This window comes from Vombatus ursinus, unplaced genomic scaffold (assembly GCF_900497805.2).
Source record: "Vombatus ursinus unplaced genomic scaffold, bare-nosed wombat genome assembly UNPS02014811.1, whole genome shotgun sequence".
Classification (NCBI taxonomy): Eukaryota; Metazoa; Chordata; class Mammalia; order Diprotodontia; family Vombatidae; genus Vombatus; species Vombatus ursinus.
In genome coordinates this window covers 13,599,201-13,624,344 of record NW_020954589.1, presented here as the reverse complement: position 1 = coordinate 13,624,344, position 25,144 = coordinate 13,599,201, and the positions used below count along the sequence as shown (strand labels likewise).

The 25,144-nt window shown below is 43.9% G+C and overlaps 1 protein-coding gene across 3 annotated transcripts in view; it reads right to left on the bottom strand.

Moving 5' to 3' along the window:
• Nucleotides 1-640: 640 nt before the first annotated feature.
• RAB44 (RAB44, member RAS oncogene family) overlaps nt 641-25,144 on the bottom strand; it is a 57,168-nt gene continuing 32,664 nt past the window's right edge. The window contains exons 10-15 of one of the 3 annotated variants that reach the window (XM_027876198.1): nt 18,107-18,523; nt 15,011-15,092; nt 13,806-13,920; nt 9,307-9,408; nt 5,764-5,840; nt 641-1,038 (exon numbers count right to left, since the gene is read on the bottom strand). In XM_027876198.1, the coding sequence (XP_027731999.1) occupies nt 948-1,038; nt 5,764-5,840; nt 9,307-9,408; nt 13,806-13,920; nt 15,011-15,092; nt 18,107-18,523 (884 nt within the window). In that variant the 3' untranslated portion in view covers nt 641-947. Of the gene's footprint in view, nt 1,039-5,763; nt 5,841-9,306; nt 9,409-13,805; nt 13,921-15,010; nt 15,093-15,122; nt 15,164-18,106; nt 22,867-25,144 lie in introns of those variants that run through there. The other 2 variants (XM_027876195.1, XM_027876197.1) reach the window with 2 other exon arrangements.

Genomic DNA, 25,144 nt, shown 5'->3' with positions numbered 1-25,144 from the left:
AATCGAGACCCAGGACTGATTATTAGGGTAGTAATTAGACCTGAGATTTCATCGGTATAAGGAACTCCCATGTAAGGAAATTCCCTCAATCCATGCAGGTTGGTACCTTCTCTGCAATTGATGGTCTTAGTTAGTCTTCTAGAACACTGAAAAGTTAAGTGACTTGCCCAGGATCACACAGTCAGTATGTGTCAGAGGTAGGACTTGAACCTAAGTCTTCCTGGCCTTTGTTTCCATTATTTTGTCATTGTTGTTCAGTCATGTCCAACTCTTCGTGACCCCATTTGGGGTTTTCTTGGCAAAGATACTGGAGTGCTTTGCCATTTCCTTCTCCAGCTCATTTTACAGGTGAGGAAAATGAGGCAAATAGGGTGAAGTGCCTTGCCCAGGGTCACACAGCTAATAAATGTCTGAGGCTAGATTTAAACTCAGGAAGATGAGTCTATTCTTCCATTATTAAACTTCTGAATCCCCAAGAGTCCAATTCAGTAAGGTTTGGGATATGTTGTGTGTGTGTGTGTGTGTGTTTATGTGTGTGAACATACACACATACACACATATATATACATACACATATAATTTTTATTATGAACTTAAAATTAGCAAACATAAAGATTTCAATATACAAAGAAGACTAGAGAAAGAGGATTATCTATGAAACTGTGAGTCTGTTCCATACAATTCTTTTAAAATTTGTATTAAATTTAACACAAAAGTATGCACATTGCCTTGCTCATCTGTGTCTCCTTCCAAACATCATTCTGCTTTTTTCTGTGCACTTAAAAAAAGTGCTTCATGATGGATACTCTCAAGATCCATGAATTTTCGTGGTTTTCCTTGCCGTTGTTGATTGTCAAAGTCAGATAGGAAGGAGGAGGAACTGAAGGGATTGAGTCCTGCCACCTTCCTGCACCACTGGCCCCTCCAAGCCTGCCAAGCCCACCGACTCAGGAGCAGCAGCCAGCTTTCTTCTTCACCTCCTTCTTCTCCAGCTCCACCACACTGTGTTTCAGTTTGGCGCCCTGTTCTCGCATTGCCCTGTGAGGTGACCCAGGTAGCGTCACTAAGTGAGGGAGGCCTTTGGGTCTGCAGGCCTGGAGCTTAGGAATCTAGATTCCTGGAGCTGGAAGGAGGATCAGCTGAGCCAATCCCCTACTTAAAGCTTGATTTCCTCTGAAACATTCCCCCAAAAGCAGCCATCCCCACCAAAGCTCCTGTACTGCCCTGCTTCACACATGTGACTATGTAATACCATATATTATACTTAACTATATCTGATGTCCATGAAGATAGGTACTGTTTTAACTATTATCTATGTTGTTGTTCAGTTGTTTCAGTAATGTCCAACTCTCTGTGACCCCATTTGGGGTTTTCTTGGCAGAGAAACTGGAGCAGTTTGCCATTTCCTTTTCCAGCTCATTTTACAGATGATGAACTGAGGCAAAAAGGTAAAGTGACTTGCCCAGGGTCACACAGCTTGTAAGTATCTGATTTGAACTCAAGTGTTCCTGACTCCAGGCCCAGAATTCTATCCACTGGGACATGTAGCTGCCCCAACTACTACCTACAGGATGAAATATAAATTCCTTGGAGGACAGAGTAGATTAGTTCAAAAAAAGCACTGGTTTTGGAGTCAGAGGACCCTGCCTCTGACCCTTATTCCCTGTGTGACCTTCAGCAAGTCACTTATCTGAGACTCTCTGGGCCACAATTTCTTCATTGGTAAAATGAGGCAGTTGTACCAGATGACCTCTGAGATCTGGCATTTAAAGCCTTCTACAACTGGGCTTTATTCTAGCTTTCCAGGATGATTATTCCCCTTTGTGAACTCTCCAGTACAGCCAACCTGCCATCTTGCTCACCCATTGCACTCCATCTCCTGTCTAGGAGCCTCTGCCTGGGCTCTCCCCCATGACTCGTCCACACTCCCTCCTTACTCCCACCTCTTAGTTTTCCTGCTTCCTTTTAAGATTCAAGCACTACGTTCTACATGAAGCATTTCCCAATGCCCCCCCCCCAGACATTGGTGGTCCTCCTTCTTCCTCATTTACTTTGCATTTATTTTGCATATAATTATTTACATGCATGATCTTTCTCCCCATAGAATGTATGCTCCTTGATGATAGGAACTATCTCACTTTTGTCTCTGTATCATCAGCATCTAGCACAGTGACCTGCACACAGTAAGTGCTTAATAAAAGTTGTTGATTATCTAAACTTTGTATCTTCCCCAGCACCTGACACAGTGCTCTGCACATAGTAGGTACTTCCTAGAATTCAACATTATTGAATGAATGAATGAATCCTTGAGGTTGTTGACCTAATGATGAAGTCCATTTCACTTTAAACAGTTCAAATTATTAAGGCATTCTTCCTTTTATTGAGCCAAAATTTCTCTCCCTGAAACTTCTACCTATGGTTTCTACCTCTGCTCATGGGGGCCACACAGAAGAGCTCCCATCCAGGGGTAAGCTGAAGCCAATTCAAAGCTGAGCAGGTTGTTAAATTTTCAGTGTGAGAATTTATAGCTTAGAAATCAGTAAATGTTACAAATTAGGGATTGATTTACTGTTTTGTTGATTGTCTAGACTTAAGAAAGTGATGAAAAATGTTAATAATGCAGAATAAACTTTAAAGTACATCATAGATCCTTTTTTTCCCTCCCAGACCTGGTTGTTAAACATTTACCATCATCTCCTCACTTAAATGAAGAGATCACTCATCTTTCCCCATGGTTTTCTCTTTTCTAAGCTAAATATGCCTGGTTACTTTCATACATCTTTATATAGTATGGTTTCTACCTCCCCACTGAGGTGTCAAAAAAAACCTTTCTAGTTTTTTAGCTCCTAGAACACTCAGGGCTCTGCAGCAGGCTGTCTCTATTTTGACACTCCCACCCTGTCTTTTTCTGGAAACTACCATGCCCTATGGCTATGTGACTGGGTGCCTCCCCAAACGAAATCCTAGCACCTCCCCACATATAATATCAGAGGTGGAATATCAACCAGATATTCCAGAACCAAACCCACAGCCTTCAGCAGCCTTGCTGAACTGCTCTGGTATAGGATCCAAATACCCCACTTATCTACTGGGAAGAGAGGCAGAGAGCAGGAGAAACTTGTGTGGGTCAAGGTCAAGTGTGGTCTCTCACAAGGATCTCCATCTCTCTTCCTTTTCTTGGCTTTAAGATCCATCATACCCAAGGTTTGCTGATCCTCCCTGGGCAAATGAGATCCCCTCATCCTTTGTCCCTACTCCCCCCTGACCCTATCCCTATCCCCAGGAATTTCATTTTAGACCTTGGTCCTTTCTTTGGGCAAATTAAAATAGGCATTAATAAAGACCTGTAGCTTTATGTTTCATTGACCTATCTTATTCTTTTGTGAAAACCTCCTTCCGGTCGCCAAATCATTGCTATGAACTTAGACACCTACTATCTTCTTCACTCTCTTCTAAATGCACTCCTGGTTGTGTCCTAAAATGAAAGCTGATCTTTTATTGAAAGTGAGATGGACAAAGCCTTCTCTGGGCTTCTCAGAAGCTTAACTAGGGCAGGGCAGGTGGAACAGCTGCCCAAAGTCAGGAAGACCTAGGTTCAAATCTCACCTCAGCTGCTCACTAACTGTGTGACACTGGGCAAACCTCTCTGAACCTTCCTTTCCTCATCTGGAAAATAAGGCAGGAGTGGGAAGCTGGATTCAGTGACTTCTAAGGTCCCTTCCAGCTCTAAATCTATAATCCTATGAATAGGATGAGTTGTGTGTCACCAGACAGGTCACTTCTCCCCTCTGAACCTCAGCATCTCCATTTCCTTATCTGTAAAATGAGGACTCGTTATAGCTTGTTATACAGAACAATGAAAATTCAATTTATATTTTTTTAAAGGAATGAGGAAAAATAGTTCATGGAAGAGCATATGGGTAGTCAGAACTAGTGAGATAAAGTAGGAAATGTGAGAAAAAGTAAAGTGATGATTTAGTAGGATGTGAGAAAGGAAACTGATAGAGAAGTGCCCCAGGGATCTGTCCTTGGTCCTGTACAGTTCAACATTTTTCCATTGGCTTGGAGGAAGGCTCACAGAGCATGCTTATCAGTTGTGTAGATGACATTGAGCTGGGAGGGATAGCTATCACATTGGATAACAGACTTAAGATTTGATATGGTGAGTGTCTCAGCTAAGATTTTAATTCAGGTCCTCCTGACTCCAGACTGGGAGCTCTATCCACCACTGTACCACAGGCCGTAGTAGGAACTACAGGTATTGTTGCCCTCATTTTACAGATGAGGAAGCTAACACCTGGAGAAATTAAATTATTTCAATGGACAAATATTTAGTAAGCACCTATTATGTGCCAGGCACTGGGGATACAGAGACAGTCTCTTGCCTTCAAGAAGCTTGCATTCTACTAAAGACACACGTACTATGTGTGTGCAATATAACATCTGTGCAAACACATACACATAAATGCAAACTCATTGGGGGCTCAAGGGGTACTAACTAAAGAAATAAGGAAAGGCATCTTAAAGGATGTGGCCTTTGAACTGAGACTGTAAGGGAACTGAGCGTTTCATGAAGCAGGGGGGAGGAAAGAGAGCGTCCCAGCTATGAGGGACAGACATATAAAGGTGAGAAGATAGCAGATGGAAAGACAAGTAGGAAAAACAAGTAAGATAGCTGAGCTGGAATAGAAGGTAAGTGTGGAGGAATCACATGTAATCAGATAAGGAAAGATAGGCCAGAGATAGCTTGTGAAAGGTTTTTAGTGACTCAAAAGAGAAGTTTGTATTTTTATCCTAGAGGCAATAGGGAGCTATAGAAATTCTAGCAGGAGAGTAGAAGTTGTATGGAGTGGTAGATAGAGGACTGAAATTGGGGTCAGGAAGACCTAAGTTCAAATCCTACCTCAGATGCTTTACTAGATTGTGATCCTGAATAAGTCATTTAACTTTTCCATGCCACAGTTTCCTCATTTGTAAAATTAGGAAGATGGCCTCTAGATGGTCTCTAAGGTCTCTTCTAACCCTAAATCTATGACTCTACAGTTAGATATGCACTTTAGGAATATCAAGCTAATAAACATCATAAGAATTTGAACCTAGGTGTTCCTGACTCCAACTATTGTTGGAGTTCACTATGCAGCCCTTTGTTCCAGAGGCTCTTTATATTTGTTTGTTTGTTTGTTTATTTATTTATTTATTTATTACAGAGCCTCACCTAGGTCTTTGCCCTGCACAAACAGCAAGCAATCCTGTGCTGCCCCACCTCTTTCTTGTATCTCATGCCTTGCTCAGAAGATGAGACTAAATATTATCTGCTCTCAAAGATATTACATTCTATTGGAGGATACAAGAAAATTAGGACTCTAAAACACTCTGTAAATATAAAGTGCTATCTTAATAACATTATAATCCTAATGACTTGACAGATCACTTTCCTATCCCCTTTAAATTCCCTCCAATTGGGGCAGCTAGGTGGTGCAGTGGATAGAGCTCCCGCCTGGAGTCAGGAGGACCTGAGTTCAAATCCAGCCTCAGACACATAACACTTACTAGCTGTGTGACCCTGGGCAAGTCATTTAACCCCAATCACCTCACACACAAAAAAATTCCCTCCAATTCACTGGAACTGCCAAACCCACCCTGTGCAGAATTGCTTAAACACACACACACACACACACACACACACTCCTATGCACACAAGCAGAATATTAGTGCCAGGATGGGATGCTGGGGTATGGGAATTTGGGGACAGGTTACACTCACCTTGTTAAGGTCACAACGGGCTCTAAGATGTTATGCCCCAAGATAGCGCTGCATTCTCCAAAGATGACCCCAATTTCCTACAAAACCAAACAGAAACAGAGGACATGTGGCACAAAAGCAGGCAATATCTTCTCTCAAATGGTCAGTCTGCAGTCTGTCCAACAGTTTTTAGAACGGGGGACCAGCTCTACAAGTAGGTGTAGTGGGAGGGCATGAAGAAGACCCTGAACATCTCTCCTTTTAGATAATCATGGTACCTGAAATTCCATCATTAGAATTATCTCTCTGGGTTTAGACACTGACCCCAAAAGGTCCCTATTAAATGCATGTGCTACCTGGGAAGAAGAACATCATCGTTGAGAGTTATTGCTCATTCTCCAATCCCCCAGAAAAGTGTGTGGGGTATGTATGGGACAGGGACAGGGAGCAGTTTGGATGTAGGATAATGGATGTCAGGCAAAGGTTGAAGCATGGGAGCAGAGGAAGTCTAGGTGGAGATATAGAGTTATCACTGTGCAGAGCCCACTACATAAATGTAAGACATCATAGGAGCCTCAGCATTGGTTCAATTCCATTGGCTCTGGGCTTATATCTGATGCTAGTTGCTTCCATTTTCTTTTTGAGGTTTTCTATACTATTCTCCACACAGATAATTTTCTTCATTAAATTTTTTTAATTAAAATTTTTTTTTGGCTAGGCAATGGGGTTAAGTGACTTGTCCAGGGTCACATAGCTAGTAAGTGCTATGTGTCTGAGGCTGGATTGGAACTGAAGTTCTCCTGAATCCAGGGCCAGTGCTCTATCCACTGTGCCACCTACCTGCTCTAATTTAATTTTTAATAATTCTCAATTTTGTTTTTAAAATTCTCACTTCAACTTTGTGTGTGTGAGAGAGTTTTTACTTTCTTCAACTTTTAAAACGGACTTTGTGGTTTTCTTAGCTTTCCCAGTTTATGTTTCATTTCTTTTAATAGGGTGCTTTCTATTAACTTTAGAACCAAATATAATCTCCTCTGTTTGGCATTAAAAGCCCTTTCCAGCCTGGCTCTAGTCTACTTCCCCAAGCTTGTGATACATTACTTCCCTTCACACATTTCCTGATCACGTCAAACCAGACTTCTCAAAGCTCTTCACAAATAACACTCATCTCTTTCTTGGGCATGAGCTGTCCTCTCCCATGCCTGGAATGCACTCCACTCTCCTCTCTCCCTCTCTGGATCTTTACTTTCCTTCAAAGTTCAGCTCAAGTGCCTTCTCCTCCATGAGGCTTTTCCTCACTCCCCCCACAACTAACGTCCTGCTCCTTCCCCAAATTGCTTTGTGTTTACTTGGTCCATATTTTGTTTATATGCTCATATATACACATTGTCATGTTAAAATATAAACTCCCTGAGTGCAGGGGCTATTCTATTTTTGTTTTTATCCCTGGCCAAATAGCACAGTGCCTGGCACATAGCAGGTGCTTAATAACACATGTAAGGTTCTTAATTGATTGGTTCTTCATTGATTGGAATATCTTGTAGATCAGGCAGCTAGGTGGTGCAGTGGATAGAAATGCTGTGCCTGGAGTCAGGGAAGACCTGAGTTCAAATCCAGCCTCAGACTAGCTGTGTGACCCTGGGCAAGTCACTTCACCCTGTTTGCCTCAGTTTCCTCATCTGTAAAATGATCTGGAAAAGGAAATGCCAAACTACTCCAGTGTCTTTCCCAAGAAAACCTCAAATGGGATTACAAAGAACCAAATGCTATTGAAATGAATGAACAACAAAACTGATGGGAACATTGATTGATTGGAATATCTACGTCTGGTTTCTTTTTCCACCTCTAGTATTTCTGATATATTAGCTCATTCAGCTAGTTAATAGTATTTTTTAAAAAACAGAATTGCCTTCAGCTTTGCTCCTCTAAAATTTTATTGGTTTTCATTTTAGCCATTTACCATTTTAGCCATTTTTCTTCTCTTTGGTGTTTTCTATGGGGTGTGTGAGGAGCCAGGCTTCCTCCTCTCTTTCTGACATCCTGGATCCACTCCCACATAGGTCTTTTTATTAATTATCTAAGTAAATCAAATGGTTCTAGAACTGGAGGAGACTTCAGAGATCATTTGATCCAATCCCCTTACTTTGAGTCTAACAGGGGACTGGCCAATGAGAGCTCAGTCCTCAGCTACACGTGCAGTTTGCTCTGCCTGACGCAATCCCCCAGTGGATGCTTGGAAAGCCTGCTTCCATGCATGCATAATGGAGGATCCTGCTCTGTGGACAGGTATCTTTCAACTGTTTCCTGTGTAGCAAAGAGGGGCCTTTTGACTGGTTGCTGAGCCAAGACTTGGTGTGCAAGCAAAAGGCACCAAATAGTCAAAAACAGACCTCTTTTCTTTCCTGGCTGCATTTGAATGAGGAGGATAAACTGCTGAGAGCTTCTGGGTGGGGAGGAGCCTTGAGTCCTCTTGAATCTAATAAGTACATGACCTCTTGACCTCTTAGGCAAAAGTGTGTCTGGGATGGGGCAGCCTCTTTTGACACAGGGCCTTATAAAATCTTGAAAGGTCAGGAGCTCATACCAGAGGCCAGCTTCCCATTACAAATGTCTGTCCCCCGTGCCTGGAAAGCTCTTCTCCCTCAACTCCACATACTGACCTCCCTGGCTTCTTTTAAGTCTCAACTAAAATCCCCCCTTCTATTGGAAGCCTTTCCCAACCTCTCTTAATTATAGTGCCTTCCCTCTGTTCATTATTTCCCATTTATCCTGTATGTAGCTTGTTTTGAATATATTTCCTTGTTCATTGTCTCCCTCGTTAGAATCTGTGCCCAACCTGTAGTAGAGCATTCTGAGCTCATATTGGTCTAAGCTTCCACACTTGGACACAGTGGACCTTGACCCCAATACGGTGATGTCATTTTGGTCCTTTTCGAGAATGAAGGACAACTACAAACCAAAAAATTAATAGACTATTAGCTTCTATTAGCCATTCCTATTCATATTAGAATGTGAGCAAGGACTGTCTTTTACCTCTTTTTGATACACTTAGCATAGTACCTGACACATAATATGCGCTTAATAGTTTTGTTTTGTTTTTTACTTTTTTTTTTTTGGCTAGGCAATGTGGTTGAGTGACTTGTCCAGGGTCACACAGCTAGTAAGTATCAAGTGTCTGAGGCCAGATTTGAACTCAGGTCCCCTTGACTCCAGGGCCAGTGGTCTGCTTAATAGTTTTTTTTTTATTGATTGATATGGATGAAGAAACTGAAAACCAGAAAAGTACAGTAATTTACTCAAGGCTACATAGGTAGTTGGTTAAAAAAAACAACCAGGTTTCAAACCTAAATCTTATGATTTTAAAACCATTACGACTTCTACTACACCATACTGCCTCCTTCTCCTGTCCCCTGTGCAGTCCTACTGCCTAGGTCCCTTGCAGTGTGGCTTCTGTTGAATTTGCCCCTAGGTTGCCATGACTAGGGGGCAGCTCTGCCTCCATCTCACAGGAACTGTCCCTCCTCTGAGAACAAGCATGTCTGGCATGCTCACCAGGACACTCACCTTGGCCAGGAACTGTCCAGCCTCTGTGGACACCTGCCTCTCCTTCACACAGTCTATCTTGTTCCCAAGGAGGAGGATGACAACATCATCAGGTCCTGCTTCCTGCAGTACAACACACACATATGCACTGTTTTGTGTAGAAAGGGAGCACAATTTCCTTTCATTCCAAGAAACCCCAAAGGGGAGCCTCTTTAAGGCTCCATTCTCTGAGTTCAAAGGGCAGAATTGGGAAGGAAGAGGGACAGGTTCTGAGGGGCTGAAGACTAGGCAGAAATAAGATAAAATCTGAGCCCTCAAAAGGTTAGGCCTATTCTACTTAGCTAACCTGAGCTTACCCACGTGCTCCCCTCTGCTCCAATCAGAGCTATTTCTTAACTCTCTATCCCCCGAATACACTAAGTTCTATCTGCCTTTATTATCTTTGCTCAGGCTTCTTGTCTACTTAGAGCATTCAATTACCTTCAAGGCCCTCCTGGTCTAAGGTCTCACTCTTTATGGCAGGTATAGGTGGAAAACATATTGCATAGTAGTCAGCTGGAAGTAAAGTGGGCACCCCTCCATTTGGCAATGGCTGAACAGCTGGTGGCATATGACTGTATTGGATTATTATTTCACTATAAGATGGATATGAAGAGTTCAGGGAAATTGGACAAGAATTGTTTGAACTGACACAGAATAGAGTGAGCAGAACCAGAACAGCTTACACAATGACCACAGTAATATGAAGGAAAACAGCACTGAAAAACTTCAGGACTGTGACCCCAGTGACCAATCATGACTTCAGAATGCTGATGGTGAAGTGTGCCTCTCCAATCTCTTCCCAGAGACATGATGGACTTGGGGTACAGAATGAGACTCACATTTTTGGTCATGGCCAATGTGTTGATTTGTTTTGCTTGACTCTATTAAAACTTGTTACAAGGGAGGGTTACTAAGGGGTGGGGGCAGGGTGGTTTTATTACTACCTTGTTAAATTTAATATGCACTTAAAGAAAAACAAACTGTACAGAGCAGCAGTTCACAGTTTCATACACAATTCTCTTCTTTGTTCTTTGTATATCAGAATGCCTGTGTTTATTGATAATTGCTAAATTCAAAATTTTAAGAAGTTGTTTTTTAAAAAGTGTTCTGGACCTAGAGAAAGCTATCTACACTCATTACCTCCACTTTCTCTCCTCCTGATCACTTCTTAACCCATTGTGATCTGGTTCCTGAAACTGATCTCTCCAAGGTTACCAAAGATCTTGTAATGACTAAATCCAATTTTATTCAATCCTTGCCTTTCTTGACCTCACTCCTGAGCACCCATCTGCCTCCTTTGTACATTTTCCTCTCCCAGTTTTCATTACCCCCCTCTCTCCTGATTCTCCTTCTTCCTGTCTGTCCACTCATCCACCTTCTTTTCTGGGTCATCATCCAATAACCCTATTTAACCATGGATGTCCCCCAAGCCTCTGTCTTTGGACCTCTTCTCATTCTCCCTACATTCCCCTCTTGGTGATTTCATTAGTTCCAGTGGGTTTAATTACTAAATCCATGGAGATGAGTCCTAGCTCTTATCTCTCTTGAGCTTCCAGCCTACCTACATCACAAACTGTTGGACAACTCCACTTTGTTGTTCCATCAACATCTCAAACTCAACGTGTCCCAAACAGAATCCACCGTCTTTGTTCCCAAACCTACCATCACTTTTCTACTTCTCTTGAGAGCACCATCATCCAGTCAACAGGACTCACAATGACAGAGTCCTCCTCATCTCTTCCCTGTCCTTCATCTCCTTCCCCAGTCAATGTCCAATCAAGTCTCCAATACACCTCTCACATCTATCCCCCTTCTCTCATGGCCACCATGCTGTCAGTCTTTTATTAGTTCTTGCTGAGTCTATTACAACAGCCTCCTAATGGGACCTAAAGCTTCTACGCTCTACCTTTCCAGATATTTCACCCTACCTTTATGCCCTCTAGACATTCCAACCAAACTGACCTATTTATAGTTACCTAAGCCAGGCATTCCATCTCCCATAACCACTCCTGGATTGTGCTACCTTCTGTTTCTACATATTTAAAAATCCCTAGATCAAATGAGCTAGGGATCAAATTTGTAAAGCACTTAGCATAGTGCCTGGCACATAGTAGGTGCTTAATAAATGCTTGTTTTCCTTTTTCTTCTCCTTCTTTCTCCCCTAGCTTTCTTTAAGGCTCAACTCAAGTGCTGCCTTCTATAGGAAGACTTTCCTGATCCCTCTGGTTGTTAATGCATGCTCCCTACTCATATGATCAAGTGTGTGTGTGTGTTTACACATTATGTCCTCCCAGTAGAATGGCACATCCTGAGGGCAAGGATTGATTTTCACTTTGTCTTTGTACTCCTGGCACCTATCCCAATATCTCTCTGTATGTAGTAGGTACTTAATAAATGCTTATTGGATTGGGTCTTGAGTCAGCAAATCTAGTTTCTGATCCAGGCTCTGATACCTGCTACCTGTGTCACCCTGTGCAAGTCACTTGATAAACGCTATGAGCCTTAGTTTCTCAGATCTCTGCATGTTCATCCTCCCTACCAAATAGCCAGCATCATGGTGAGGGCAGTGCTTGTGAGTGCAAAACCTTCCTTGATTACTCCAGCCCCACAGAGATGTCTTCTTTTTCTCAACTCCAGTTTTGTTTTTGTTGTTGTTGTTCAGTTATCATGTCCGACTCTTCATGATCCCATTTGCAGTTTTCTTGACAAAGACACTGGAGCGGTTTGCCATTTCCTTCTCCAGCCCATTTTACAGATGAGGAAACTGAGGCAAATAAGGTGAAGTGATTTGCCCAAGGTCACACAGCTAGGAAGTGTCTGAGGCTGAATTTGCATCCAGGTCCTCCTCACTCCAGGCCTGGCACTCTATTGATTGAGCCACCTTGCTGCCCCCCTCCACACACACACACAAAGAAAGGCAGCAAAGAGCAAAGGCAGAAAAGGAGGAGTCCTCAGACCTGGGTTTGAGTCCCTTCTCCGACACTCCTGAGCTGTGTGACCTTATGAAGTTCATAACTGCTCAGTCATATCATGGGGATATTAATACTTGCACTATGAACTTCATTGGGTAAGTGTGAGGAAACTACTTTGGAAGCTCTAAAGTGTCCTAGAAATGTGGGCTCCTCTCACCTGAGCTCTGCAATATACCACTTGGAGATACATGGGTGCATGCATGCATGTATGTGTGTATGTGTGTATATACATATACATATAAAGAGACGTATATGTGTATACACACATAGATGCGTACGTATGCTGTATGCATGCATACCGACACATGTGTATGTAAATATACTTTTTTATGTCTATGTGTTTATATGTACATATATAGAGAAGTGCATAGATATGTGCATGCATGTACACAATATTGTATAGATGTATATATAAACATTGTTGTTGTTGTTGAGTTATGTCTGACTCTGTGACTCCGTGGACCATAGCATGCCAATACTATCTTTGGGGTTTTCTTGACAGAGATATTGGAGTGGCTGGCCATTTCCTTTTTAAGTGAATTAAGGCTAACAGAGGTTAAGTGACTTGCCCAGGATCACACAACTAGTAAGGGTCTGAAGTTGGATGTGAACTCAGATCTTCCTAACTCCAGGCATAGCACTCTATCCACTCAGCCACCTAGGTGCCTCCATGGATATAAACATATTCATATATTTGTGTGTATAAGCATGTATGTATACACATAGATATATGTATATATGTATGTATATGTAGGTACACAAGAATGTGTGTATACATGCACATTGCATTGTACACATATAGATAGTCTACGAACATGTGTGCATGTATACATATGAGTGTAGTATACAAAGCACATGTGTTGAGTTATATGTATATGTGAATTGCATTGTACACATGTTCTCTGTGTGTGCATACATGTGTGCATGTGTATATTATATGCACATATAAATATATAATAAATAAATGTGTAAATAAAATGTTTGTGAATAGATATGTATATAGCATATATGTACCCTTTCTCCCCAAATAGAATATGACCTCGTTGCGGGCAGGCACCATGCTTATTATTTCTCCTAGATTCCTCTCAGCAAGTAGCCCTGAGTTGGAGTTATCGCAGAGCCTCAATAAAGTCTTATTGATCAACTGATTAGGAAGTTGGGGCAGAATGAGCCTACCTATCACATGACCTAGTGCAAGAGTTGCAGGTCTCCATGACAGCCAAGGACAGGGTATTGTGACTATATCCAGGGTTAACATCGAGTAGGGAAAAATCACAGGATATGCAGGAAGTAGTTTTTGTTCAGGGCTCCACTGTGTGGTTGTGGTTTCATAGTATTGGACCTGTTTTCTCCTCACTCACCCCACCATATCTATTTGGAGGGTAGGGACACCTACCCCCTCCTTTGTCAAATCCATGCTCCTGCTAGGGAAAGGAGATGAACAGCAAATATACAGTGTGCTGGCCCCCTCTAGCCAGGACCAGCCCAGGCAGCAACCCCACTCACCTGGATGCAGTCCAACCAGTAGCGCACATGGGTGAAGCTTTCTGGGCAGGTGACATCATACATGAGCACAATACCATCGGCCTTCCGGAGAAACTGCTTGGTTATGCTGTGGTACCTACCAGGAGATTCCTAGTAAGACAGGCTGTCTTAAGCAACAGAAAAATCTTAGCTCTGAGAGTTGGAAGGGCACACCAGAGATCATTATCGACTTAGCCCCCTGGTGTTGGGCAGCAGATAAGTTGTCCCTGTGAGAACTCAGGCTTAGGGAATTTGAGACATATCTTCGGATAAAAAGCAGGGAAAAAAAGCCTTAGATAGATGGATAGATAGATAGATAGATAGATAGATAGATAGATAGATAGATAGATAGATGGATAGATGGATGGATGGATAGATACATAGATGGATGGATAGATAGACAGATGGATGGATGGATAGATGGATGGATGGATGAATGGATAGATAGAAAGATAGATAGACTGTCCCATTTTACAGATGAAGGAACAGAAGCCCAGAAAAGAGAAATGACTCACTTCTGCTAAGGTAGGACACCATAGACCTTAGTGATTCCTCCTTCAGAACACCAGATTTGGAATCAAAGGTTTAATCGTGTCTGACTCTTTGTGACCCTCTTTGGGGTTTTCTTGGCAAAGATACTAGAGTGGTTTACCATTTCCTTCTCCAGCTCATTTTACAGATGAGGAAACTGAGGCAAACATGGTGAAGTGACTAGCCCATGGTCACACAGCTAGTAAGTGTTTGAGGTCACATTTGAACTCCCTAAGGTGAGTCTTCTTGACTCCAGACTCAGCACTCTATCCACTGCACCACCTAGCTGCCCTTTGGAATCAAAGTACCTCAGTTCAAATCCCAACTTTTGCTACCTGTGTAATCCTGGGCAAGTTCCTCTTTGGGCTTCAGTTTCCTCACCTGTAAAATGAGAAGGGTGCCCCGGATGGCCTCTGAGGTCCCTTCCATCTACAAATCTATTATCCTGGGAGGCCCAGAAGCTAATGGCCAAGGGTAACACCTCTTGTCTTCTATTGAATCTTTTCCTATGTGTGGGTACCCTGTTCTCCCAGATGGTGCGATTGAACTATGCCTTGCTCCTCTGTGCTTCCCTCCCCTCCCTTTTTCTCTATACCCCATCACCGAGCCCCCATTGGAGTCCCCGGCAGACTTTGACAATGAAGAAGGCTCATTACCTCTCTTGCCCCGCTGTGTCCCAGAGCTGCAGCGCAAACCATTTATCATCCACCACCAGGTTTTTGATCCGATAATCCATCCCTAGGATACATTGGAGAGATGAGAGGCAGGGCCCCATTCAGGGTTCAGCCTCTAGTGGCTAGAGCATTGGACTGAGAGACAGAAAGACCTGGGCTTAAACTCCACCTCAGATGTGTATTTGTATGGCCCTGGGCAAGTGACTAAACCTCTCCCAGCTTCAGTTGGCTTCTCTATAAAATGGGTATAATAATAGCACCTACCTCACAGAAGTCTTTTGAGAACTAATGACAATAATAAATGATTTTTTAAAACTCTTTGTTAACCTTAAAACCCTATACAAATGGGAGCAATTATTATTATTCCCACATCCCAAAACCAAGGTCACCCTCAGTGACCCTGCTTAGAATGAAATGACAATCAATCAATAAGCATTTATTAAGTACCTACTATGTGCCAGGCACTATGCTAGATGCTGAAGATACAAAGGCAAAAGTGAAATAGTCCTGCTATTTGAGCTTACAGTCTAGAGAGAAGGGAAACGACCCAGCTGCTAGTAATGCCCTCCCTCATTCCAGTAAGCTTGTGCTCTGTCTCTCTCTCTCTCCACACACACACACACACACACACACACACACACACACACACACATACATACATACACACAAAATACATTTATATTTTATATAATATAGTTAATTAATAAACATAAAATATAAATATATATACACATATGTATATATACAATAATGTAGATGTGTCATATTATATATAAATGTATATACACAAATATTTATGTATATATGTATATGCATATATGTATATGCACAGCATACATGTACAAACACATAATATATAAATAAGTGTATATAAATACAAATATATTTATGTGTGTACTTGTATATATACAACACGTGTGTGCATTTAGAATATACACAAAAATGTATATATACACAAAATCTATGTGTACATACATATATGACAATATGTGTGTGCACATGTATCATATATGTACATGTAGACACAAATATACATATATACACACGTACACACATAATATTTGTGTATATAAGGGATCATACACACACAAAGTACATACACACAAATATATATATATACATATATATAAACATATATATACACATATATATGTATTTATACGACAATGTACAAACGTGTATAATATATGCTATTTCAGACACTTAGTAGTTGTTAGGAAAGTCCCCCTCAGCCTCAGTTTCTCCATCTGTGATAATAACAGCATCTCATTCATAGTGTTGTTGTAAAACTGAGAGGAGATGATATGCGACATACAGCTTTGCAATGTTAAAGGAACGAAGGAAGTATTTACTAAGCACCTACTATGTGCCAGGCACTGTTCTGGGAGCTTTACAAGTATCACCTCATTTGATCCTCATAACAACCCTCAGAGGGAGGTCCTATCATCACCCCCATTTTACACATGAGAAAACTGAGGCAAACAGAGGTTAAGAGGGGAAAAAAAGTGACTCACATAAAGTCACACAGTGATTCACATAGCTGGTAAGTGCCTGAAGCCCATTTGAGCTCAGGTCTTCCTGCTTCCAGGCCCAGCACACCTAGCTGTGTCCATGTAAGTGAGATATTATTTATATGGAATCTTACAGTTTACAAAACACTTTCATATCCATGACCCCATTTGAGCCTCACTCATGATAACCTTGCAAAGTGGGTAGTGAAGACATGAATATCCCCATTTTACAGGTGAGGAAACTGAGGTTTCAGAAAAGTGAATAAACTTGACCCAGGTCACTTAACCTCTAAGTGACCCAGTCAATGCTGTCAGAATGTAAATTGCTAAGTAGGTACTGATGTGCATTGGCAGAGAGTGCCCTTACCTTAATTCCCTACAGCGAATGGAATTACAGATGGAGTCCAAAAAAGCAAAAATGAACAAGCAAACAAAAACCCAGTCCTTTAAAGTTTGCAAAGCACTTTTCTCAGATCAGCCTTGTAAAGGAGTGTAAGTATTCTTATCCTCATTTTATGGATAAGGAAAATAAAGGTCTGAGAAATGAAGTGATTTTAGATTCATAGCCTGTCAGAGTTGTGACATTAATGAACACTTAATCCAGTCCTCCCCCTCACCCAATTTGGCAGCTGAAGTAACTGAAGTGCAGAGAGAAATGACTTGTCCAGGGTCACATTACTAGTAAGTAAACGATGTAGGACCAGAACCCAGATCTTCCGTCTGCAGGACCAGAGCTTTCCTTACAACACTGCTATTTCTCAGTCAAGTCACCAGACCTGGAAGTCACTTCTCTCCATCACTACCTCCAATCCCTACCCCCCACAATTTGTGGAGGGTGACTACTGGGTGACCTGTGACCTTTTGCAAGTGATTTCATCTCTCTGGGCTTTATTCTTCATCTGTTAAATGGGGGCATTTGGCTAGATAATCTTTCCAAGCCTAAATCCTATGTGGAAGGGATAGAATTTTGGGAGTGGTGGACTGGAGAAGGTAGGTAGTACAAGTATTATTATCCCCATTTCACAGATAAGAAAACAGAGGGGGAAAAAAGTGGCTCACATAAAGTCACACAGCTTGGTTAATATCAGAGGTAGCATTTGAACTTAGGTCTCCTGACTCTACAAAAGAGCCATTCCTAACTAGAGGAGAGATTGCCATTGTTTTCTAAATCCTATTTTGTTGTTATTGTTGTTCAGTCGTTTTCAACTCTTGGTGACCACATTTGGGGTTTTCTTGGCAAAGACACTGGAGTGGTTTGCTGTTTCCTTTTCCAGCTCATTTTACAGATGAGGAAACTGAGGCAAACAGGGTTAAGTGACTTGCCCAGGGTCATATAACTAGTAAACGTCTGAGGCCAGATTTGAACTCAGGTTTTCCTGATTCCAGGCCCAGCACTTTATCCACTGTACCACCTCGCTGCCCTCAAATCCTATAACAAGCATCTATTTTGCTTATGCATAAGGGTAAGACAACCTTTGGCTTCCCCTTGCAAGGTATGAGGTTCTCTGAGACTCCTCTGAGTCTAAACTTCCATCCCTTCCCCCATACCCAGGGCCAGGAATCTTACCTACAGTTGCTGTCAGGCCTGCAGGAAAGGAATCATGGTGTAACAAGTGCAGAAATGATGTTTTGCCCACATTGGAATCTCCCAGGAAAAGAACATGGAAGAGGTAATCAGGCTCAGAAGACTTTACCCCTGGGCTGGCTCCAGCTGCCTGGGTTTTGGTTGCTTTAGTGACTCCTGACCCATTTTCTTCCCTTGGTTCTGAGGAAAGGGGTGTTATTTGTTCTTCCAGGACTTTGGATCCAGACTGTGCTCCTGCCTCCACCAGGATGGAAAGAGCTTGTCCTGAATCCTGAGGGCCAAGTGTATTCCCAGAAGAATCCTTTGGGAACAAGGACCCTTCCTGAGCTTGCCTCTGGAGTCCCCTGTCCTCAGCTCTCCGCACATCTTCTGGGTTCTGGTTCCGCAGTCCTCCACGTTCTGGAATGACAGGCAGTACATCTGGCCTGGGGGACTCTATGTTGCCAGGTTTTTGCTCAGGAGCATCCCCTACAGTTGGCCCAGGTGACTCTGGGAGTTGGACTTCATCAGAAAGAATATCCACTACTGGCCTAGAGGAGTCTATGAGACTGTCAGTTCCCTGATGAAAATCATCACCCACATCTCTGCTGGGGGACTGCAAAATCTCAGTTTCCTGATGAGGAGCATCCCTCACATCTGGCCCAGGTGACCCTATCTGCTCAGCCTGTTGACAAGACCAATCACCCACACCTTCCTCAGGTAACTCCAAGAATCTGCCTTCCTGACCAGGACCCCCTCCCAGATCTAGCACCGATGACTGCTGGAGCCCAGCTTCCTGACCAGGAGCCCCTCCCAGATCTAGCATCAATGACTCCTGGAGCCCAGCTTCCTGACCAGGAGCCCCTCCCAGATCTAGCACCGATGACTCCTGGGGCCCAGCTTCCTGACCAGGAAAATCTCCCACATTTGGACCAGGTGAATGCAGGATTTCAGCTTCCAAACCAGCAGAATCACTTACATCTGGCCCAGGTGAGCACATAATTTCAATATCTTGAGCAGACACACTTCCCACATCTGCCTCATATGACTCTCTAATCATATCTTCCTGACCAGGACCATCACCCACATCTGTATCAGGTGACTCCATGACTATAGCTTCCTGACCAGGAGAATCACTCATATCTGGGACTGGTGAATACATAATCTTGGCATCTCCCACATCTGTCTCATACAATTCCCTAAACTTAGCCTCCTGCCCAAAAGCATCACACCTCTCTGGGCCAGGTGAGTGCATGGTCTCAGCTTCCTGACTAGGAATATCACCCATTTCTGGTCCACATGACTCTATAAGTACAGCTACCTCGCCAGAACTTGAAGCATCCCCCACATCTGGCTCATGTGTCTCTAGCATCAGAATTCCTTGACCAGTAGCATCATCCCCATCTGGACCAAACTCAACTTCCCTACCCAATGCATCTTTCATATCTGTCTCATAAGATTCCCTAAACCCAGCTTCCTGACCAGGAGCATCCCTCATGTCTGGCCCAGGTGACCCTGTCTGCTCAGTTACCTGACTAGACACACCTTCCTCATGTGACTCTAAGAATGTGCCTTCCTGACCAGGAGTCTCTCCCAGACCTGGCACTGGTGACTCCATGAGCCCAAAAGTATCTTCCTCATCTATCTCAAAAGACTCCCTAAACCCACCTTCCTGGCCAAGAGTATCCCTCACATCTGACTCAAATGACCTTGTCTGCCCAACCTGATGATTAGACCCATAATCCACACCTGTCTCAGGTAACTCCATTAACCTGCCTTCCTGACCAGGAGCCCCTCCCAGATCTAGCACTGATGACTCCTTGAGTCCAGCTTCCTGACCAGGAGAATCGTTCACATCTGCATCAGGTGAATGCAGAATCTCAGCTCCCTGACCAGCAGCATCACTCACATCTTCCTCAAATGATGGCATGAATGTGACTTCCTGATCAGGAGCATTTCCCACATCTGGCCTATGCAATTCTGTGACCCAAGCTTCCTGATCAGAAGACTCTCCCACATTTGGGCCAGGTGAATGCATGATCTCTGCTTCCAAACCTGCAGAATCACTCACACCTGGTCTAGGTGTGTGCATAATCTCAGTATCTTGATCAGAGGCATTTCCCACATCTGCCTCATATGATTCACTAATCACAACTTCCTGACCAGGATCATCATTCACGTATGTTTCAGGTGACTCCAAGACTCTGGCTTCCTGAACAGGGGTGTCACTCACATATAGCCCATGTAACTTTACAACCCTAGCTTCCTGATCAGGAAAATCACTCCTATCTGGGTCTGGTGAACATATCATCTCAGCAGTCTCAGTATCTCCCACATCTGTTTCACACAATTCCCTAAACTTAGCTTCCTGACCAGGAGCATCTCCCACATCTGTCTCCCATGATTCTCTAAACTTAGCTTCCTGACCAATAGCATCACACCTATCTGAGCCAGGTGAATGCATGGCCTCAGCTTCCTGACAAGGGATATCACCAATTTCTGGTCCATATGACTCTAGAAACTCATCTACCTGACCAGGACTGGAAGCATCCCCCACATCTGGCTCATGCATCTCTAGCATCAGATTTCCTTGACCAGTAGCATCATCCCCATCTGGGCCAAGTGAATATAGAAACTCAACTTCCTTACCCAATGCATCTCTCATATCTATCTCATAAGATTCCCTAAACCCAGCTTCCTGACCAGAAGCACCCCCCATGTCTGGCCCAGGTGACCCTGTCTGCTCAGTTACCTGATTAGATCCATTATCCACACCTTCCTCAGGTGACTCTAAGAATGTGCCTTCCTGACCAGGGGTCTCTCCCAGATCTAGCACTGATGACTCCTTGAGTCCAGCTTCCTGACCAGAATTTTCCACATCTGGACCAGGTGAATGCAGAATCTCAGCTTCTTGACCAGCAGCATCACTCACATCTGCCTCAAATGATGGCATGAATCTAGCTTCCTGATCAGGAGCATTTCCCACATCTGGCCTATGCAATTCTGTGACCCAAACTTCCTGACCAGAAGACTTTTCCACATTTGGGCCAGGTGAATGCATGCTCTCAGTTTCCAAACCTGCAGAATCACTCACACCTGGTCTAGGTGTGTGCATAATCTCAGTATCTTGATCAGAGGCATTTCCCACATCTGCCTCATATGATTCACTAATCACAACTTCCTGACCAGGATCATCATTCACGTATGTTTCAGGTGACTCCAAGACTCTGGCTTCCTGAACAGGGGTGTCACTCACATATAGCCCATGTAACTTTACAACCCTAGCTTCCTGATCAGGAAAATCACTCCTATCTGGGTCTGGTGAACATATCATCTCAGCAGTCTCAGTATCTCCCACATCTGTTTCACACAATTCCCTAAACTTAGCTTCCTGGCCATGAGAATCTCCCACATCTGTCTCCCATGATTCTCTAAACTTAGCTTCCTGACCAATAGCATCACACCTATCTGAGCCAGGTGAATGCATGGCCTCAGCTTCCTGACAAGGGATATCACCAATTTCTGGTCCATATGACTCTAGAAACTCATCTACCTGACCAGGACTGGAAGCATCCCCCACATCTGGCTCATGCATCTCTAGCATCAGAATTCCTTGACCAACAGCATCATTTCCTTCTGGGTCAAGTGAGTGTAGAACATCAACTTCCTTATCCAATGAATCTCTTACATTTGTCTCACAAGACTCCCTAAATCCAGCTTCCTGACCAGGAGCATCACTCACATCTGTCTCAGATGATGGCATGAATCTGGCTTCCTGACAAGGAGCATTTCCCACATCTGGCCTGTGCAGTTCCATGACCTCAGCTTCCTCACCAATAAAATCTCCCACATTTGGGCCAGGTGAATGCAGGATTTCAGCTTCCAAACCCGCAGAATCACTCACACCTGGCCCAGGTGAGCGCATAATTTCAGCATCTTGAGCAGAAGCACTTCCCACATCTGCCTCATACGACTCTCTAATCATAACTTCCTGACCAGGACCATCACCCACATCTGTATCAGGTGACTCCATGACTATAGCTTCCTGACCAGGAGAATCACTCATATCTGGGACTGGTGAATACATAATCTTGGCATCTCCCACATCTGTCTCATACAATTCCCTAAACTTAGCCTCCTGCCCAAAAGCATCACACCTCTCTGGGCCAGGTGAGTGCATGGTCTCAGCTTCCTGACTAGGAATATCACCCATCTCTGGTCCATATGACTCTCTAAGTCCAGCTATCTCACCAGAACTTGAAGCATCCCCCACATCTGGTTCATGTGTCTCTAACATCAGATTTCCTTGACCAGTAGCATCATCCCCATCTGGGCCAAGTGAATATAGAAACTCAACTTCCTTACCCAATGCATCTCTCATATCTATCTCATAAGATTCCCTAAACCCAGCTTCCTGACCAGAAGCACCTCCCATGTCTGGCCCAGGTGACCCTGTCTGCTCAGTTACCTGACTAGATCCATCATCTACACCCTCCTTAGGTGACTCTAAGAATGTGCCTTCCTGACCAGGGTTCTCTCCCAGACCTGGCACTGGTGACTCCATGAGCCCGAAAGTATCTTCCTCATCTATCTCAAAAGACTCCCTAAACCCACTTTCCTGGCCAAGAGTATCCCTCACATCTGACCCAAGTGACCCTGTCTGCCCAACCTGATTAGACCCATCATCCACACCTGCTTCAGGTAACTCCATGAACCTGCCTTCCTGACCAGGAGCCCCTCCCAGATCCAGTACTGATGACTCCTTGAGCCCAGCTTCCTGACCAGGAGAATCTTCCATATCTGGATCAGGTGAATGCATAATCTCAGCTTCCTGACCAGGCATGTCCCCCACAGCTACCTCAAATGACTCCCTAAACCCAGCTTCCTGACTAGCAGCATCCTTCACATCTGTCTCAGTTGATGGCATGAATCTGGTTTCCTGATCAGAAGCATTTCCCACATCAGGCCTGTGCAATTCTGTGACCCCAGCTTCCTGACCAGGAGAATCTCCCACATGTGGGCCAGGTGAATGCATGATCTCAGCTTCCAGACCAACAGAATCACTCACACCTGGTCTAAGTGCGTGTATAATTTCAGTATCTTGAGCAGATGCATTTCCCACACCTGCCTCATATGATTCACTACTCAGAATTTCTTCACCAGGACCATCACTCACATCTGTTTCAGATGACTCCAAGACTCTGGCTTCCTGAATAGGGCTCTCACTCACATATAGCCCATGTAACTCCACCATCCCAGCTTCCTGATCAGGAGAATCACCCATATCTGGGTCTGGCGAACATATCATCTCAGCAATCTCAGCATCTCCCACACTTGTCTCACACAATTCCCTAAACTTAGCTTCCTGACCAGGAGCATCTCCCATCTCTGGACTAAGGGACTCTATTAGCCCAGTTTCCCCACTAGGAGCATCAATCTTAGGTGATCTTAGGAGCCTAGTTTCTTGATCAGAAGCATCTCCCACATCAGCCTTAGACAGCTCTGTGACCCCAGGTCCCTGAACAGTAGCATTATCCACATCCATCCTAGGTGGTTCAATGAGCCTAACTTCCTGACTAAGAGCATCTCTCACACCTGGGCCAGGTGAGTACAAAAAGGTACCACCTACATCAGGCCTGGGCGACTCAGAGAGCCTGGTTTCCTGGCCAGGAGTGTCCCTCACATCCAGCCCAGATTCTACATCTATGAGCTCAGATTCTTGAATAGCAGTTGTACCTACATCTGTCTCAGGTAACTCCATGAACTTGTCTTCCTGACCAGGAGAATTTGCTAGATCTGATGAATTCATGAGTCCAGCTTCCTGAATGGCCATATCACTCACATCTGACCCAGTTGACTCGCCATACCCAGCTCCCTGGCGAGGAATAGCACCATTATCTAAGCCAGGTGAATACAGAGTCTCACCTTCCTGACCAGAAGTATCTTCCATGTCTGTTTTACCTGACTGAATAAACCCACTTTCCTGACCAGGAGTGTCATCTATATGTAGCTCAGGTAACTCTATGAGTCCAGATCCCTGATCAGAAGTATTTCTGGCATTACCCCAACACAACTCTGTGACTCTAGCATCCTGAACAGCAGCATCACCTACACCTGTCCAGATTTCCTGACCAATAGCATCAGCCACATCTGGCCCAGGTGAACTCATGAGTACATTTTCCTGTCTAGGAGTCTCTTCCACATCTGGGCCAGGTGAGTGCAAAACCTGAGCCTCCTTACCAGAAACATCTTTGATGTCTATCTCCCATGACTCCATAAACCTGGCTTTCTGGCCGGGGATATCATCCCCTTCTGGCCCAGGTGACCCTACGAGCCCAAGTTCCTGGCTAGGAGCATCTGCCTCAGGTGATGTCATGAAAGCAGCTGCCTGATCAGAAACATTTCTCACAATTAGCCGGTGTAACTCTGTTCCATCACCTACACCTGGCTGGTATGACCCTAGGAGCCTGGCTTCATAACTAGGATAAACATCCACATCTAGACCAGGTGACTGAAGGAGCCCGATTTCCTGGCCTGGGTGATTATCTCTGTCTAGCTCAGCTGATTTTAGGAGCCCAACTTCCTTACAAAGAACATTTTCCTCATCCAACCTGGCTAACTCCAGGACCTTCGCTTCCTGACCAAAAGCACTGTCTCCATCTGCTCTGGGAGACATTATGAGTTCAGATTCCTTTTCAGAAACATTTCCCATAACTGCCCCAGGTAGCTGCATGACCCTGGCTAAATGGATGAGCTGGGTCTCCTGACCAGGAGTTTTTCCCACATCTAACTCAAGTGATTTTAAGACCTGGTCTTCCTGACTTAGAACACAATACACATCTGGTCTGGGTGATTCTACATGACTGGCATTCTGTGCATGGGGATTACCTATATCTGGTCCAGGTGGCTCTGTAAGTCCAGCTTCCTGACTGGGAACATTGTCCACATCTGGCCCAGGTGATTTTGTGAGCCTGGCTTCCTCACCAGGAACCTCGCCCACATCTGGCTGAGGTGATTCTGCACTCCTGGATCCCTCACCAG